At 47.4% G+C, this 18,810-nt stretch overlaps 1 protein-coding gene across 1 annotated transcript in view; it reads right to left on the bottom strand.

Annotated features, from left to right (window-relative positions):
- Nucleotides 1-16,467, bottom strand: part of PRMT8 (protein arginine methyltransferase 8) — a 101,948-nt gene extending 85,481 nt beyond the window's left edge. The window contains exon 1 of the mRNA XM_047742943.1: nucleotides 15,239-16,467. Coding sequence (XP_047598899.1) covers nucleotides 15,239-15,313 — 75 coding nt within the window. The 5' untranslated portion in view covers nucleotides 15,314-16,467. The remainder of the gene's footprint in view (nucleotides 1-15,238) is intronic.
- Between the last annotated feature and the right edge of the window lie 2,343 nt (nucleotides 16,468-18,810).

Raw genomic sequence — 18,810 nt, 5'->3', positions numbered from 1 at the left:
CCTCAATGAGTCATGAAGTTCTGTTCCCTGGCTACAGGTAAAATGTTTTTAACTCAGCCCAAATAGCCTAAGGGACTTCTTAGGGTCACCCAGACAGCTACTCAACCTAAATGTAAAATCCTTACTCAATAGGCACAAACTAGATTTGGTTTACCAGTCAGAGCTCTGACAAAAGGCTCCCAGATTCCCCAGGAATAAAGCCCATTCTGTCACAAGGAAAAGAGGAAGAAAGAGGGCATGGAAGTTCACATTAGAACTTTCTGAGAGAATTGGGTGATGCTGGGGGTATTGAACAATGTTTCATGTAAGGAAATACCTGGTTACTTCCTTATGGCTTCAACCACTTGTCCAGGGTCACACTATTGTAATCTTTGGTCTTCTCCCTCCTAAAGGATAATGCTACATGGTAAATGCAGAGCAAACTGAGAACTTCGAACTCCCTGATTCTTTATTTTGCAGTACTCTCAGGTCAAGGACAGCCTCAGAAAAGAACTGTCCCGTAGCAAGCAAGCTGCAGAGCCTGGGCTATCACCAGGTCTCCCAAATCCCTTAGACCTCATCCTAAAATTATTTAATACCCAACCTTCAGCACCAATGCCAAATGAGATAGAGAATCCCTGATGTTAACTCACAAAGGCAACCAGCTTCAGAACAATCACCCTGCTTTGCTCCTCTGAGTAGGCAATCTCTACCCATAACTCATTCACTCACTCATTCATTCATTCAGCGAACATCACTGAGTCCTTCCACGGCCTCGGCATTGTGCTTTTGGTGTAGCCAAAGGACTGGCAAGAAGCAAGAGCAGAAGCTGGGAAGAAGGAAGCCAGTTACAGTGGCTCAGACAAGACACAATGCCTTAGATCAGGCAATAGGGATAAGGAAAAGGAGATGTTAAAGTAGAATTAAAAGTAGAGTTAAAAGGATTTTGTTATATATCATCTGGGATTAGGGTAGGGGAGGTGAGAATAAGAGAAGCCTCTGGTATGATTCCAGATTTCTGACTAGAATGAAGGAGAGAATGGAAATGCCTTCATGAAGACAGGCACACATGGGGAGACACAGATGAGCAAGTTCAGAGGAAACATAAGCTCATTTTGGGTCATGTTGAAATTGAAGTGCCTGCAAAACCCTGAGAAAGAGAAATCCAGCCAAGGTCTGGACATTACAAGGCGTGGAAGAGGGACAGTAAGCTGGAAAGAGGATCACTAAGAGGTGAAAGGGAAAAGAATCCACATGAGATATTGGGAGAAAAATCAGAAATGTGGGAGAGGCAGGAGAAAGTAGGGCTTCAGACACCAAAGAGGAGAGGCTATCAAGAAAAACACAACTACCAACAGTGTCTAATATCATGGATTGGTCACGTGCAATGAGAATCCATAACATTTGGTAATAGGGGAAGCGGGTCTCCAAGGTCGGTGGTGAGGTCACATCAGAAGAGCGTAACATAGGATCAGCCCTTCCCCAGGCCCTCAGTATGAAGCTCAGCTTCTTGCTTCAGCCAGGGTACACCAAGGAGTATGACATCCTGGCTAGGGCTTGTATCTGGGAGATAAGCCAGGTCCCAGCACTTTAGAAATGATGGTCTTGCACTGCACACTGGGGAAGATAAAGAAGTATGGCTTCAAAAAATCTGAAACTCAAATCTTCCTTTTTTTTTTTTTTTCCCCTTTTAGCCCTGCACACATTCAGAACAGGCCAGACCTGTGACACCAGTAAGTTTATGCTCAGCTGCCTGGTTGAGTGGGTATTAAAGAACTGCTCCCAGAGCCTGGATTCTCTCCAACATCCAGGCCCACAGAGCCCAGAACCAAGAAGCTGAGGTTGTCTCCCCCTGCCACCTGAATGATAAGCCCTTCATCTTCTCTCCTGCCTGAAAAAGAAAGAGCCATTACTCTTAGAAGCCTAGAAGCCATGCCTGGGAAATGAGAGAGAACAGAGCAGACTGAGCCAGCAGGTGGAAAACAAAAACGAAGGCAGAGGTTTCTGGAGGAAGATTCACTGTTTCCCAGATAAGTAGTTGCCTGAAAGCTCTATCCTGACACCGTTTGTTCAGATCAGGACCCTAAAAAAGGTCTGCTCCTCACCAGGTCAAGGTCCAGATTGACAGCATCTTTTTGCTTTTCCTCAAACCTCCACTTTCTATGCCATTTGCCACCGAGGGGGAAAACATCTCCCATTTTGCACAGCACGAATTTAGCACACGTGGGCATGTCTGGAAGGGGAAGCCATGTGGAGGATGGCGATGAGCTTGTCTCCAACTCCACTGACAACTCAATAAGGGGAAATTGGCATGAGGCTGCTCTGGGAGGCACTTGAGATAGCAAGTGAATCACAACAAAGTTTGAGTCTTGCACAATACCTCCTCCCTTTCCCAAATGGCCTTACTCCCTTTGTCTCATTTAGTTCAAAAGCACCCCTATCAAGTAGGATAGATTAGGATCACCTCATCCATTTTTCATTTGGAAGCTGAGAGTTGTAGAAGACAGATGACAAAAGAGTCAGGATCATGGGCTCTGCCTGTTTTTGTTCTCAACTCCTTCTGTACTACCTACCATGAGCTGAGGGCCTGAGGAACTGGAACAAATAATCAGGGCAAGTTGAGGCAGTCCCTCCTTAGTCTTAGGACAGCGCCTGTTTGTCTTGACGAGATTAAGTAGAGTACACTGCAGGGGTGGGGGAGTGGATTTCAAGAACTCTGAGACTGTGGATCTTTGATGCTGGAGTAGAGCTGGAAGAAGAAAAGGAGGTGGGTGCAGGCCTGGTAGAGCTTCAGCAAAGCCTCCAAGAGAAGCCACCAGATCTGATTTTGTGGCTAAAGTCCTAGGACCCTGCAGTACTGGCAGCTCAAGACATTGATATGGTTTTCTCTACATCTTAGAATATGGAGCATCTTGTTTTTAACCTCATAAACACAGGAATGAATAGCAGTGCTGGACCAATATAACCCTGAACAAAGGAGCCTGGGCAAAGCTAGGGGCAGGAGTCATGTTCACTCTACAAAGCAGCTGAGCCCCAGAGCAGGAGGCTGCAGTTAGGAGCCAGAGCCTCAGGGTAGTTCAGAATCCCTTATCTAAGGACATACACCACTAGGTCTCCTTTCACATCAGCCTGTGAGGCTGGGAATAAATATATTGTCGATCCAAATCCCCAAACTCTTGTGCCTCAAAGTTTTCAGGGGAGGCTCCATGGTCTCTCTGCTGCATCTTGCCATGCTAAAGTACAGGGAATTCCCAATCACCCAGGCAAAATCCTGACCCTCACCCTTTCTGGAGCAGACACCTTGACTGTTCAGGAGGATATTAAACTTACATCCTTGTTTATTCAAAAATCTCCTCTTAGCCAGTTTGCCTTGACTATAAACCTTCTTCCTACAATTCTAGCTTTGTTCATCAGCAACTCTTTCTACACTACTGGGACATCTAAATGGGACGCTTAACTACAGCATGCTTTGGGTCAGGAGGATTTCTTGTTATAGGGGATCCTATGTGACATAGTTGAGACCAGCGAGTTAGGAAGGGACCAATAGATATCCATTTAAATAATAGCATCCATAGAATATTTTCAATACAGGAGAGGTGTATATAGCAATGATCATTCATTGATTTTTCAATGATCATTGATTGAAATTGATTGAATGATCATTGATGATCATTGATTGAATTGATCATTCAATGTTTTTAAACCTCTAATAGGTCTAGACACTGTAGTGGGCACTGGGATTCAATGGTGAACAGCAGAGACTTCCTACTCTCACAAAATTTATGGGGGCTTATAGACAAGGAAATCAGCAAGTATAGTGTGATATGTGCCATGACAAGGAATGCACAGGTACTATGGGATCACGTGGGTGGCAGAACTAAGCCAGACTTGGATAAGCGGGTAGTATCAAGGAAGGCTTCCAGGAAGTGGTGCTGTCTAAGCAAAGACCTGAAGGAAGGGTGGTAGGTACCCAGAGAATAGAGGGAAGAAGTTGAGCATAGCTGGAGTGGGCAGAAAGGACTTATAAGAAATGAAGGAAAGGAAAATGGAAAAGTGCTCAGGGGCATGACTCATAGAGCTCTATGAGTTATGCTAAGGAGGGGACCTTTCTAATAATAAGGGAAAAGTCACTGAAGGGGGTTAAAGAGGAGAGAAGTAGAATCAGATTTCCACATTAGAACACACATTCATTCTGCTGGGAGAATAAATCTAAGCAAGGAAAGGGAGGGTGTGGGGACAGTGTCCAGGATGTCACTGTGGAGATCCAGGCAAGAGACAGGGGGCCATGAACCAGGATTACAAAAGTGGAACCAGAAATGGGAGGACAAGTTCAGGACAAAGAGACAAACCCGTGGGATCTAGAATCATCACTCATTGTGGGAAAAGGGTGATAGGAGAGTCAGGGCTTACGACGGGTGAATGGACACCGAGCAGGATGAGGATTAGCGGGAAGGGAGGCAGGCAGGGTCGTGGAGGGCATGCTATCCCTCAGGAAAGCCTGTGAGACACCCAAGTGGGGATGTCCTGTAGGCAGTCAGCTATGTGGGTCCAAGCTCAGAGGAGAGATCTAGGCTGCAGCTTGGAGTCCGGGAATCATCAGCATATAAACTAGTAATGAAGCCAAGAGAGGGGATAAGATGGCCTAGGTGGGTAGTAAGAAAAGAAGGTGACTCAGAACCCAGCCCAGAGGAAAACCACAGCACCTGAGTTGCATAATCAATGTTACCCATCAGCAAAGTCAGGGCTGCATAACCTTCCTGACCCTGCAAGTCAGATCTGTCTCTGTAAGACTCTCCGTCAGATTCCCACACTCAGCCTCACCCCAGCATGGGTCCCACATATGACATACTCCCCCATTTGTCTCATCAGATCCTGGGTCAGGCTCAGAAGCTCCAGGCTAGTAATTAAATGTGTACCTTACGTATCTCCTACTACAGATTGCAAACCACATAGGATAAGTATGTAAGCGTACAGGCATGTGCTCCTGCATGATAAGACCTCCAGACTTAGGTGTACACAAACATCCCTGCCTAGAGACACCCACACACCCTCCAGTCTGGATTAGGTCATTTATAGCCACTCAGCTGAATGTTAGAACGGACTGTTCCCACTTTGAACTACAGATTTCCCCCTAAAAACAAAACAAAACCTGGGCAGATAAACATTTATAACAGGAGGGGGAAAAAAGAAAACATTTGTTGAGATTCTTCTTTATATCTTACTCCATGATCAGATTTAATCCTCATGGCTAACCGTAAAATGGGTTTTAGAATCCCAAAGGGATGAAGATGAGAACTCAAGTCTGACTCCAAAAAGCTCCCCTGTCCCAGCCTGGAAAAACTTTGATTCTGGAAAAGGGGGAGGAGAAAGAGATTCTAACAAAAAGAAGCTGGTGTGGTATATGCGTGATATGCAGGTTTGTTACCTTTATTCACTCTATAAATATTCATCATCATCCTACTATGTACCTGGAGGTAAGAGCTGACCAAATGTGCATAAGTAGAGAACATTCCTTAATTAGGATCTTGTCTACACTTCTGATGGGCTGTAATCATTTTTGTGGGACTGTCTGATGGAGCCTCCTTAGAGAGCAGCTGTCATAACTGCTTGTCAGGGACAAATGAAGTCCTTGAATTTAAGACGTCTATGGGAATTGTAGCCTTTCATTTTCCAGCAGGCCCAGCCTTCAAAGGCCACCACTGTACTTTACTTCTCTAACAAGAGATTACCTTTCACAATAGAGCTACAAATAGGGCCCTAATTGATGATTTTGCTAATGGCCCTTCCCTTTATAGTGGCATTAGCCTGGTTCTCTTTAAGCTGAACCTCCCTCGGGTCAGGCCTCACACGCAGGGAATATATTCTACTAGATTTATGGCAAAGAGGACAGGGAGTTTAACTCACTCATTAAACATCTGATTTGTCACATGAGCCTGGGCAATATCTCTATCCTCTCTCTTCCTCTCTCCTGTGCCTCAGCTTCTCTCAGTAGGAACATGGGGGAAAGTTATTGATCAATCCAGTAATCAAGAAGGAATTGCTCTCTTCCTAGCAGCAAGTCTTACAAAGGGCACAGACAAGTCTGAGGTATTGGGCCTTCCCTCAGAATGTCTACAACCAAGCATGATTGAAACTCTCTCCTCTCCCATTTCTCTCACATCTGTAGGTACTCAGTGAGGTTTCCATCTCATTCTTTAAATGTTGCCAAACACCTGCTTCCGAGAGCTGGGAGTAGGGTAGGCCAGCCTGTGGGTCACAGAGAACCTCGTCCCTCCTGTGACTGAAACACTTCACATGGAGGCTAGTGGTCCCTGAGCCCTAGGGGGCTAAAGAGCCTTGTCTTCATGGCTCCTGCTGAATTGGTAATTCAGAGATTGAGTAATTTGAATCAAAGATGCCCTTCCTTGACTGTTCTGCTCTAGCTCTGCCAAAACTGGCTCTATCATATCAGTGGTAAAGGCCCTTTATCCATCTACCCCCCTTCTGGGATAGCACTGGATAAGCCCAGATTACAAATAATAGCTTATTTTTCTTGAGCATTTACCATGTGCCAGGAGTGAGCTTTATGTGAAATAATTTGTTTAATCCCCATAATAACTCAACAGGATAAAGTGCTCTCACCATCATAGGTGATGAAGCTAAGGCACAGACAATGATGGTAACTTGCACAGGCTGGTAAGCTGAGATCCCACCCCAGGCCTACCCAGTCCCAGGGGCTGCACGCTTCACTTCTCACCTCCGGTGAGAAGTCAGCAGCCCACATGGTTTAACTGAAAGGTACCAAGAAAATCCTTATCCCTCCTGCCCTCCAGAATTTCCCCTCAAAGAAACTAGTAATGGCTCGCAGTTCTACCTCTGAAATAATTCCTTTGGCAATGACAAAGCAAACCTACTAGGAGGCTGAGGCGATCTAATACATGGAGCCTGTTACAGAATGAGGGGCTCCAATTCACCATAGGTCCTTTCTGGAATATGCATAGAAGTGTATCAGCTCCTTCCCAAATCCCCCAAAGCTTTCAGCAAGTGGAAGCTGGTGTGGGGCAAAGACGAGAATAAGCTCAAAGTTGGGGATGTGGATTAAAAACAGGAGAGAGACCCAAGTCAACAGCAAAGCACATTCCAGTTCTGAGAATACCTCACCTTGGTTACTTTCTAGCTCTGTAATCAACCACTGCAACTTCCCACTTCTTTAACTGCAAAATAGAAATAGAAAGAGCTGCATTGTAATCTTCTTGTGTAAATTAAATAAAGTGATGCTTAAAAGCACTTAACACTGTGCCCAACCCACAATATGGACGTTAAAATGGCAGCTCTTGTTATAATTATTTCTATTCCGTAAGGGAGGAAGACCCAGTCGAGACAATGAGAAGCCAGTGGGCAAGGTGGACAGCTGAGTGAGCAGAAGGAAAGGGGGAAAGGGACTTGAAAGAGAGAAACTACCTTCATCAACTTTGCAACGATTCTCAGGCCGAAATATGTATTCATTCAGTCATTCATCTTCATTTTCAACTCAGACCTAATACATGTGGACCCTGTGTCAGAGGATGTGGGTTGAACCAAGTTGAATCAAGTCCCCCTCCCCCAAAATGTGAAGTCCTAACCCCTGCACCAAGAATATGAACCTATCTGGAAGTAAGTTCTTTGCAGACGTAATCAAGTTCAGATCTCGTCTGAGTTATAGAGTCATACTGGCTCTAATCCAGTATGACTGGTGTGCTTATAAAGAGGCAGAAATGCAGACACACACCGACATGGGGAAGAAGGCCATGTGAAGATGAAGGCAGAGATTGCAGCAATGTGTTGACACGCCAAAAAATATCAAGCATATCTGGCAGCAGCTAGAAGTTAGGAAAGAAGTGAGAAGCAAATTCCCCCCTAAGAACCTCCAGAAGATACCAACCCTACTGACACCTGGATTTCAGACTTCTGGACTTCAGAACTGTGAGAAAATGAATTACTGTTGTTTTAGGCCAGCCAGTTTGCTATCCTTTCTTACAGCATCCCTAGAAAACAAACATAGGTGATAAAACCACAAAGAGACATTTAAAGCCCAAAGTTCCTGTTCTGAAGTCTTTGCTATTCTTTTCACCCCACCCCCCCAAAAGAGGCATACTGTGTTAGACAAGAGTTTCTCCCCTAGCCCACCACAAGGACTCTAGGCATAAGGATATCTTACATGAGTAGGCGGTGTGGAACGAGGATTGTCCCAGCCACAAGTCATATCAGGTCCCTGCCACCCACAGGGCATAGCACTGGTGACTGTGAAAAGGAGGATGGCAGGGTGGTGGGGGAGGCAGGGAAAGAAAGCCTGGAAAAAGGAAAGTGGAACTCTTGTTTTCCTTTTTTTCCAAATCCACCATTCTTCATTTCTCCTCTTAATTTCTCCATTCTTTCTCTTCATATTTTAACTTTCTACTCTGTTCCTCTGATGCCTTCATAACCTGGTAGACTGGAAAAAAGCACAGGTCTTGGTGGCTAGAAGAGTTTGAATCCCGGTTCCATCACTTACTACTTGTAGGATCTTGGGCAAGTAACACTAACCGTCTATGCTTTGGCTTCTTAATCTGTACAATGGGGATAATATGTGACTCATAATGTCATGTATGTATGTCTGACATACACTATATTCTGCATGTGTGTATGTGTGTAATGTGTGATGTCATACACTGAACATGATGATATTGTCCAAAGCATTTTCAATGTCATTTGGAAAGGACCGCGATCTCATTATACACAGTTCCTAGATATGTATAGAAACTCTGGTTTTTGATATTACATGTCAGGACATACTACAAAATTAGCACAAAAAATAAGAACAATAAATCAGATGCTACATTTAAAGGACCAAAGGCAATGAATAAATGCCAATGTATAAATGGCATTGACCTAGCTGTAAACATGGTCTCAACATCAGCACTGACAATCTCTGTGATATTGGGGAAGATTTTCCATCTCTTGGTTTAAATGATTTGAGTTTCCATCCAGCTCTAAGATTTTATGACTTAATGAAAAGCTGTTTGCTCTTATAAAATTACACTTTTAAAAGAGCTCTTTACTTACGGGTCACCCATTACAAATCTGGGGAAAGCTGTGATGCTTGAGGGAATTCTAATAACAAGTGAAGTAGAAAAGCCATCTGATGTGTGAACTATCCAATGGGCTGGATAACAGGAAAGGCAAGTCTTCACAAACAACCCTCTCCATCACAGGTGGTTATTCATAGGAGAAGGCTAATGTCAGAATATCAGAGACACGGGAGGCTGAAACACCTTGGAACAATAGCCAGTAGTGAGGGTTAGACAGTCCTAACACAGCCCCCAAATGCAAAGGCAACCAGACAGTTTTTATCTCCTTTTGAAATAATATAAACAAGAGTGACTGGGTTTATAATAGAAGAGACTGAACTCCACTTCTGGGAGAACTTCCCACCAGGATACAAAATACGTAAGATGGAGAAATCACCTTCTCCTGAGCTTTCCAGTGAGAGACCAAGCAACCAGCTTGGTATCCTGGGTTAAGTAAGTATGTTCAGCAGTGAGAGTGTGGACAGAGTGACCTTTTAGAGGTCCCTGTCTGCCGGTGTTCTCTCCGTGCTTTCACTAAGTCATTTCACAACGATGTAATCGTAAGTACAGTCACACAACAGTCCGGCTTCCAGTTACCTTGGCAGTTCACACGTTGTCATGCTGCCCACTTTTCCCCTGCTGGCACAGTAGACTCCAAGGTGTAAGCACACTGTTTTTATAGGTTTTTGCACGTTCCACACTGGTATGTGATAATCGCTGTGCATTGCAGTTAGCAAAGAAGAGGAAATGAAGCCCACTCCTGAACTGGAGACGAGAATGTTGTGTTTCACCCTTCTTGACAGCCAAAAGCCAATTTAGGACTCTGAAAAGCCGAATTTCCCGGGGCGGGGGGCGGGGGGGAGTGTGGGTATCTTCTTAATTCTCCTGAGCTCACTTAAGGATTGAAATCGGTGTTTGCTGAGGGAGGAAACATCGATGTGGATTATCATTTATGGATCATTTCAGCTGGAGAAATAAGGAAGTGGGAGAGTTCATCCGGTTTGCACTTTTTCAGCAAGACTCCTAAAAGCTAGCAGGATAATAATCATAAACATTTATTGAGCACTCGCCATATTCTAAACCCTTTGCATGAATTAACTCATTTAATCATCACAACAATTTTATGAGGCCCAGAGAGATTAAGTTATACTCAACCTAACACCACATCTACTGAGTTCCGAGCTGGATTTTAAGTCAAGCAGTCTGACTCTAGAGCTGAGATAGTTAGCTCCCATGCTCTTTGGAAAGAGACATGGATGCAGACCATCCTCAAAGAAGTGGGCCTGTATCCTGATATCTTTTGTTCTCTTCCTCCTCAACTCACTGACCTTCACACTATAGAACCACACCCTTCAGCTGAAAAGAACTTCCAGAGGAGAGGAATCCATTAGCCACAGCCACCAACATACACCATGTCAGAAGTCAGCTCTGTGCCCCCTACAACTCATAGAGCAGCACTCACTGGTACCCTAACCCTATTGTCCCCTTGTAAGATTTTCCCCAACCCATAATTATTCTTTCTCCCTGGGTCAGTAAGTCAATAGAACATTAAAAAAAAAAAAAAAAAAAAGGTCTTCAAAATGATTCCTTTGCTAAAACTCTTTTCTCACCCCTGGGGGCTCTCCTCTGAGGTGCTAAAACCCCAATCAGGGGGTCATCACCATAAATAATGCATCAGGCCTTCACCAAGAATCAGCAAAGCAAGCAGCAGCTCAGAAAAGTCCATTATTCCCCCATGGTTCGTAATTGGGCATTATGATTCATCAATTTATCTGCTATTCAGATGAACACCCCATAGTAAGAGTCAGTCATTACAGAATGTTGAATAGGTACATGAATATCCAAAAGGTACCCATGTTTCGAGTTGCTACAGCAACTTGATTCCCAGAATCTTTACTCATTTCGAGTTTTAAATGTCCACAATTGAGCAGAAGTGCAGCAAAGGGGTAGGATATAGAAAGCCCAATTTTCAGAAAGTCATGAGTAACTAAAACCCAGAAGGCTCATGAGCTTGCTTGTGCATAATCATAAGAATCAGTTTAGTCAATATTTATCACCATTTATTATTTACTGTGTGTCAGGCACAGTGTTAGGAACAGCGTATACCAAAAAAAGAAAAAAAAAAGTTCATTATCTAACTGAAGAAATAGACATATAAAAAGCCAATCAGCTTACAATGGGAAAAATGAGACATGTGGTAAGACCACAGAAGAAGGAGAATGAGTACTCACTCCCCATGAGAGGAGATCCCAGAAGGTTGCCCAGAGGAAATGACCTTTGAGTTGAGTATTGCCAGTTAAGGAAGACTTTTTTTTTTTTTCTCCAGAGAAGAAGGGGAAAGGGCAGCCCAGGCAGAGGAACCAGTACACACAAAAGCATTTGGGCAGGAAGTGGTCTATTCAGCGAATTGCACTGGGGAGATATTAAAGGACTTTGTACGCTATTCTAGGGAAACTGGGCTTTATCTTGTATACTGTATGCAGTAGGACAGCATGGCAAGTTTTTTTTTTAATTTTTTTATTTTTTCAGCATAACAATATTCATTATTTTTGTACCACACCCAGTGCTCCATGCAATCCGTGCCCTCTACAATACCCACCACCTGGTGCCCCCAACCTCCCACCCCCCACCGCTTCAAAATTCTCAGATCGTTTTTCAGAGTGCATGGCAAGTTTTTAAAGAGATGTGTGATCCTGAGCATATTTGTGCTTCTGAGTGATAATGGGGCGGGTTTAGAGAAGAGGACCTGTGGCTGATACACTACTGCTGTGGTAAAGGCAAAAGTGCAGATGACGGGCCTTGGGCACAGATAGTGAGCTGAATAAAACAGTAGAACGGAACAGTCAGACTAGAGGTTTGCAGACCTTTCAGAAGGCCATGTCAGAAAGTTTCTGATGATGTGTAGGGAGCAGAGGTGATAATACCTTTAGCTGAGGAGGACAAACATATCAAGGAACCTGATAAAGCGTCGTAAATGGATCTAACACTGCTTTGTGTATACCCTGTGCCAGGGGCTGTCAGAGCATTTCCTTAGTCTGTACCATAAGGGGAACCCGTGGGGGGACTGAAGTCACAGGAGTTAAAGAGTGTACCCAGAACATACTGTGCCCACCAAGCCCACGCCCTTGATGTTCCCACTGCCCCAGCCCTGAACTTCACTTAATGAGGGAGGCTTTGCTCACAATATAAGTAGCTTTATTCTTTGTTCTTCACTTTCTCCCTCCTCTCCCACTGCCTATCTTTACCTTGTGAAAAAAAATGCTTTCTCTCATCGTCCTTGCCTACCCCCAACATTGCATCTCTCCCTTCCAAAGTATCTCTGTCCTCCCCACTCCTCACCCACTCCATTCACACATGCCATCTTTTTTAAAGTAGCAAGTGTAGGGCAAAGGGCAATGAGTCAGAAGTGGCAGCAGTCTGTGTCCCAGGGCTGTCCTGGCCCATCAGGTGACTCTCAGAAACTGCTTGACCTCCCAGCCCCCGTGTCCTCATTTATAATATGCGGACATGAAATGAATACTAACCTTTGCTTACCTCACAGGATTATTGTAAGAGGAAAGGAGATAAAGTGCTTGCAAACAACACTAACAAAAGGCAGGAAAATGCACTACAGAATTATCCGAATTATTGGGCACTGTGGTCCACCAGACTGCGAGCTCCTTATGGGCCGGGACCTGGTTGGCTTCATCTTTCATTCTAAAGTACCTATTATTCCTAGGACAGTGTCTGATAAAGACGTTGAATTGGCAACAAGGACCACCACCATCAGCAGCATTCCCTGGGCGCACACGTGTGCGCGCGCACACACACACACACAGGTGTCCTTGCCTCTCTCTCTCTCTCTCACCATAATGCAGGCAAACCCATAATACCTCCACTTTTGGAAATACTGCTCTAGTCTTGGTGTATTCCAAAAACAGCCAGTTCCTGGAGGAAAACCAAGTGATTGTCACGCGCCTGGATGCCTCCACTGGGCACGTTTGACCAAGTCTGAATCCTCTCCTTCTCAAGGGAAGTTGCTAAGAACTGAACCCCCAGACTCACTCCTCTCCAAAGAGCCCCAGCTGGGTCTCTCCCTCCCCACCCCACCTTTGTGCCAGGCATGCAACGTGTTTTAATTTTTTTTTTCCTCCCAGGAACTCGGCCGCCTCTACTGCTGTTTTCATTGATGCCTTGAGCAGAGCTGGCATGTGCAACTGCTGAGAAGGGGGAGCTTGGAGCCGCGGGGGAAGCAAGTAAAAATAGCCTGGCGCACATCGCTCTGCCTGCTCTGGACGCCTTTAACCCTGGCCAAGGTGGGGAGCTCAGCAGCCACTACTGCACACTGCAGAATCTGGCAGGGGTCTGCACCCCAGACCAAGCGCAACAGCCGGGGTGCGGGGGCTTAGAGACCCGTGAAAACTTTTTTTTTTTTTTTTTTTTTTTTTTTTTTTTTAGAAACCGAGATGGGGGAGGGAAGAGCAGGAGAAAGCTGTTCCAGCCACCTGGCTGCAGGGACTGTTACGTGCCCACTGGTCCAACACTTTACAGAAGTGCAGCCTTGACTCTGAGCTATTTTTAGCAACCTCTTCAGAGGGTGGGCGATCAGAGGGAGGAGTGCAAGGGGATTGGTAAGGCTAACTCTCTGCTGTGAGCCTAGGCGTCTTTGCTGGCTGGGAAGAGGAAGTGTCCGGGGGATGGTAGGCATGCTGGCTTTGCCCTAACTCAAGGAGACAGCGTTAGCTACTGAATGCCCTACTGTTTTCAAGCCCCACAGCGTGTTTGTTTTTCGAAATCAACAATTGCCAGATGCATGCTGCTTCTAGCCTCTCAGAGAACTGGGATTGCAAAAGCTTTGTTGCCTATGCTGTGGGGTAAGGGTTAGCTGCAGTTAAGACCTTACTGAAGAAGATCGGAAGGGTCTCTGCACCTATTTGCATTCCAGCAAGACAGAGGGACAATCCCCGCGCCACACCTCCATCCCCGCCCCACGCTGCATATGGGTAACCATATGTGAAATGTACGGCAGCCCCACCAGACACCCGGCTATTAATAGAGCCCGGGAGTTTGCTCTCTTGTCTTTTTCCTGCCACCGAGTAAGGGATGATCTTCACACACATACCCCACTCCGCCCCCACCTCGGCGCACCGTTTCTCCAGGAAGGTAAGGGGGCTGCCCACGCTGATCCCCTTCGTGACTACAGGTGCCTAGAGCCGACGGACTAGTCCAGTTGTATCGACAGCAGGGTCAGTGCGAGGCTAGGCAACATAGCCTCCAGTCTCGGGACGCAAAACCCAGCAGGGCTCTTAGAGGCTCACCGCCAACTCGAGAGCAGAGAAAGGGCAGCTATTAGGCTGCCGAAGGCGGGGGGCAAGAACGCAACTTGCGGAGCCAGAGCGACCTCTTCCAAAGCTGCTGCGGGACCAGAGGCTGCAGACCCATTTGTCGCTGCAGCCTGCGGCGCGGAGCCCCCACCCCGCGCGGGCTCGGCTGCGGCAGGAGCGGGCGCTGTCCCTGGTTCTGAAGGTGGCAGCGGCCAGTGCTCCCTACCCGGGTTTAGAGCCCGCGAGGCGGCTCAAACGTTCGAGGACTGCAGACCTCTCCCGGGCCCGGATCTGGGCGGGAGGGTCTGTTGGTGGTGCCCAGGTCCCACCACCGGCGCGGTTTGCCCCCCCACCACCCCCCAACGGCCCGGAGCTCTCCCGCGGTGCTGCGGGGACCGAGAGCTGGGGACTGACACGAGCTTGAAGGGTAAAGCTGAGGCAGCGTCTGGAGATGTTGTCAAGGCACTGCAGGGAGCAAACGTGGCCCCAGAATCACCCATCCCAGCTTTGCACAAAGCCGGGACTCTGGACCCCTAATGCAGCCCAGAGGAGAGGGCAGGGGAGCGCTGCTGCCCAGGGTTTGGGACTTGGGGAAAGAGAAGCGAGCAGCGGGTGGCAGGAGAGGGAGATGGGGTGAGAGCGACTCTTTTGCATTTTCAAGAGGGAGGGGACCTGAGACATGCACTGTCTTTCCCCCAACACACACACACACACACACACACACACACACGGCCGGCAGAAGCAAGCGGGATGGAGCCGGGGAAAGTTTGGCACTAGGTGCAGAGCAGCAGCGGCGGCGGCGGCAGCGGCGGTAGCGACAGCGGCGGCGGCGCGGTGGTCGGGGGTGGGCTGACGGGGTCGCCTAGAGCCCCGGCCCTCTCGCCTCCTTACCTCGGTGTTCTCGGCAGCGTTCTCCGCCATTTTCCTCCTTAGGAGCAGGCAGCGGGAGGAGTGTTTCATGCCCATAAGAGCCAGCAAGGGTTTGGTGATACAGAGATAGTAGAGAAAGAGAGAGCTGGTGTAGCTTTAAAAGAGAGAGAGAGAGAGAGAGAGAGAATGGGAGGAAAAAAAAAAAAAAAAACCAACCCAGCCCCTCTGCTGGAGCGTCAGCCTATACAATCAACTACGGTTGAGTCTTTTCTGCAGTCTCCACTTTGTTTTATTTTCCTCCCTTCTCATCTGCTTCGGATTCCTTCACACAGTTTCAAGTTCTTCTCGCGCACCCGACCCCCTCCCCGCCCCTCTCCACCCGCGCTGCGGGCTAAGCTGGAGGGAGGCAGCCCCGAAGGCTCCGCGGCAGCGGCGGCGTCTCCTCTCCCCGCTGATCTCAAAGTCCGGCCGGCCGGAGGCAGCCACCAACTCCTCTCAACTTCTGCAGATCGGCTGGGCGAAGCAACACGCTTCCTGCGCGTCTCTCCTAGGGGCTGAGCCGGGTGAGTGGGGGCGGGGTAGGAGGTTCGGTAGAGCGGGCGGCGGCTGGGCGCAGACCGAGGGCCCCCAGCGCCCCCGGGCCCGCCGCCTCCCCCCCCCCCCGGCTCCAGGGGTCTCTTGGCCGCCTCCACTCCCGGGCGCTGTGGACAACTTGAGCGAGGGCAAGGGCCGTGCGGACGCTGCAGGGGCACGCGGGAGGCTCGGAGAAAGCAGGCGCCGGAGCTGGGCTCTTGCAGGTTCTTAGACCCGGGTGTTCGTCCTCCCACCGAAGACCAGCTCTGGGCAAGATTGGGCCATAGTTACCTCGCCTCCACCCCACCCCACCCCCAACTCCCCAGCTCCTCCGTCAGTTCTGGGTTCCTTCCTTGGCGAATTATGGTTTCGGGAGCGAAGGGGTGGGTGTCTGGGTGAGGAAGGGTCTTTAACTCCTTCAACTCTAGGACTAAGTGTGTGATCATCTCTCCTTTTCTCCCACTGACCCTGTCCAGGCACTCAGAGCTCCAAGCCTCTGTCAGGCTGAGAGGTTGGGCCAGAGGTTCAGCCAGAGGTGGTTTGGGAAAGACCGTAGGAGAAAGTCAAATGGATGAGCCTTCAGTCCTGTTCCCCCTACCTCAGTCTTCCCTAGCAGGCCCCTGCCCACACATTTCTCTTTTCCCTCTTCACCCCTCCCCCATTGTCACCAGATTTTGAAGTCCCTTTTATGGGAGAGAGGGAGGATGTCACATACCCATTAGGATTCTCTTGATCCTTTTTTAAGGGAGTTTGGGCGGCAGCAGGGGGTGTGAATTTTTATACAATGCATTCTTGTCTTCACTTTGAGAGCTTCTTTTTCTCTGTCTTACTGGCCATCTGTCAGGCGGGTGGGAAATAGAACAAGGGGGAGGCACTCTGTCTCTCCCTTTGCAACAGGCCAGTCAGGCTGGACTTCTTCAAAGACAGCTGCACTTTCAAGCTTTCAACCCACAAGTCAAGGACAGGAACCTGAAAGACACTCCTGAGCCCCCTAGCTCTCTTCACTTCAACCCTGTACTTACATAGGGAGATCAGTCCCGCATGCATGCCCTATTTGTTTTTATCATCACCTTTGACAGCCAGGAAATGGGAGCCTGGTTGTCCTCAACTAACCTCAGAGTCCATTGAAGAAATGGGCCAGAATCTAAAGATGCCTCCATCACCTGATCCTAGGGGAAAGAGAGGATTCATTGCAATAAGTGGAGGAGGGAGAGAAGTGGGAGTGGAGAGGAAAAAGAGTGACGAGACAATGGGCAATAGGCTTGAGTTAATGGGCTCCTGGGAATGTGGGGTGTGTGTGTGTGTGTGTGTGTGTGTGTGTGTGTGTGTGTGTGTGTGTTGTAGAAGGAGTGAATATAAATGAAAGAATGAGCCTAACTCCTTAACCTTTTCCTTTCTCAGACCACAGACCTTGACTAATGTTGGGGTGAATGAGCAGAATCTTTTGCAACATGTGGTCATCCTCTTTCCTGTTCACATCCTGCCAACAGGCAGAAAGTTACAGGGGGATGAATGTGATGAATCTGAAGAATGACTTTTACCCTCTTGAACCCAAATTTCTCTTAGCATCTTTCTCAGAAACAAAAGATTGAGACATCTCATCCCCTACCAAGAGAGCCTCGGTATTCATACAATCAATGAAAATCAGAAAGGAAAGGTCCTCACGGCGTTTCGTCCTCTCATTTTATAAATAATGACCCAGAGATCAGAGAAAGGACAACATTTGTCCATGTTCTTTTGGTCAGCTGAGGGAACATCTGAGAGCAGCTCCCCAGCTTCTTGACTTTCGGTACACCACTCTCCCCCCCACCCCACCCCACACTGTTTCTGCCTGTGCAGTGCATCCATTCTGTGACTAACCAGGGAGGAGGGGAGCTGAGACAAGCTCCCACCGAAATAGGCTGCTGCCTGTGCGTGATTGTGTTGCTATGAGAACCTCAGTGGGTGTGTTTCCTCCGTTCTCTGTTGAAATCTTTTGCTTCGCTTGGCTTCTCCCCAAGCACAGACACAGCTCCCCTTAGAATGGGGAGTAGAGAGGCTAAGATAGGGAGCTTCATTCTCCTGGCAAGTTTCCTATTCCAATCCATCCAACCCAGAGCCAACCTGGGGTTGCAAGTGGGGACCCTAGGCTACCAAGGTTGTTCCATAATGGCTGGAGTGAGCGGTCTTGAAAGTGGATACTAGGGGCGCCTGGGTGGCAGGGTGGGTTAAAGCCTCTGCCTTCGGCTCAGGCCATGATCCCAGGGTCCTGGGATCGAGCCCCACATCGGGCTCTCTGCTCGGCGGGGAGCGTGCTTCCCCCCCCCCCCCTCTCTGCTTGCTCTCCATCTACTTGTGATCTCTATCAAATAAATAAAATCTTTAAAAAAAAAAAAAAAAGAAAGAAAAAGTGGATACTACCGTCCTCTGTTGAGCTGTCTTGGGAGCAGGGAGCCATCCCTGTTGCATTCCCACCTAATTACAAATTCACAAACAAAAGAATTGTTACCTTAAGAGACTTAGTCCTGGCGTGCTTTGTTACACAGCAAAAGATTACCTGAACATTCATCACCTACAGTTGTGAAAATTAACGATGCATGAAAAGTGCCTAGAACATAAGTAGGCATCCCCACTACCTCACCATTCACGGGAATTCAGTCTTCCTCCCTCTCTTTTGCCTAAAAATATTAGCATAGTTATTACAAGGTCAATTTCATCATTCCACAAAGAAGTTACTGGGCCTCTGTTATATGCCTAGCTCATTAACAAACAGTGGGCTTGACAATGGACAAGAAAAGGTTGACTGACCATTGAGGAGCTCGGAAATTAGTTTTGAAAGTGTATAGAATTTTCATAGAAGAGCTTTAGGAGGGATTTTGGTGGGAAGCAAGAAGATATATGGGATGACAAGAGATACAGGTTTTTCACTGAGATGTACATTAAATAGATAATCTGGAACAATATGCCCTGCCAGGTAAAATGTCCTGAAGACACATTTTGCTTATGTCTTCGAGGCGACAAAGTGCGTTAACCAGTACATG

Source organism: Lutra lutra, chromosome 8, assembly GCF_902655055.1.
Source record: "Lutra lutra chromosome 8, mLutLut1.2, whole genome shotgun sequence".
Taxonomy (NCBI): domain Eukaryota; kingdom Metazoa; phylum Chordata; class Mammalia; order Carnivora; family Mustelidae; genus Lutra; species Lutra lutra.
This window is presented reverse-complemented; position numbering and strand designations above follow the sequence as displayed.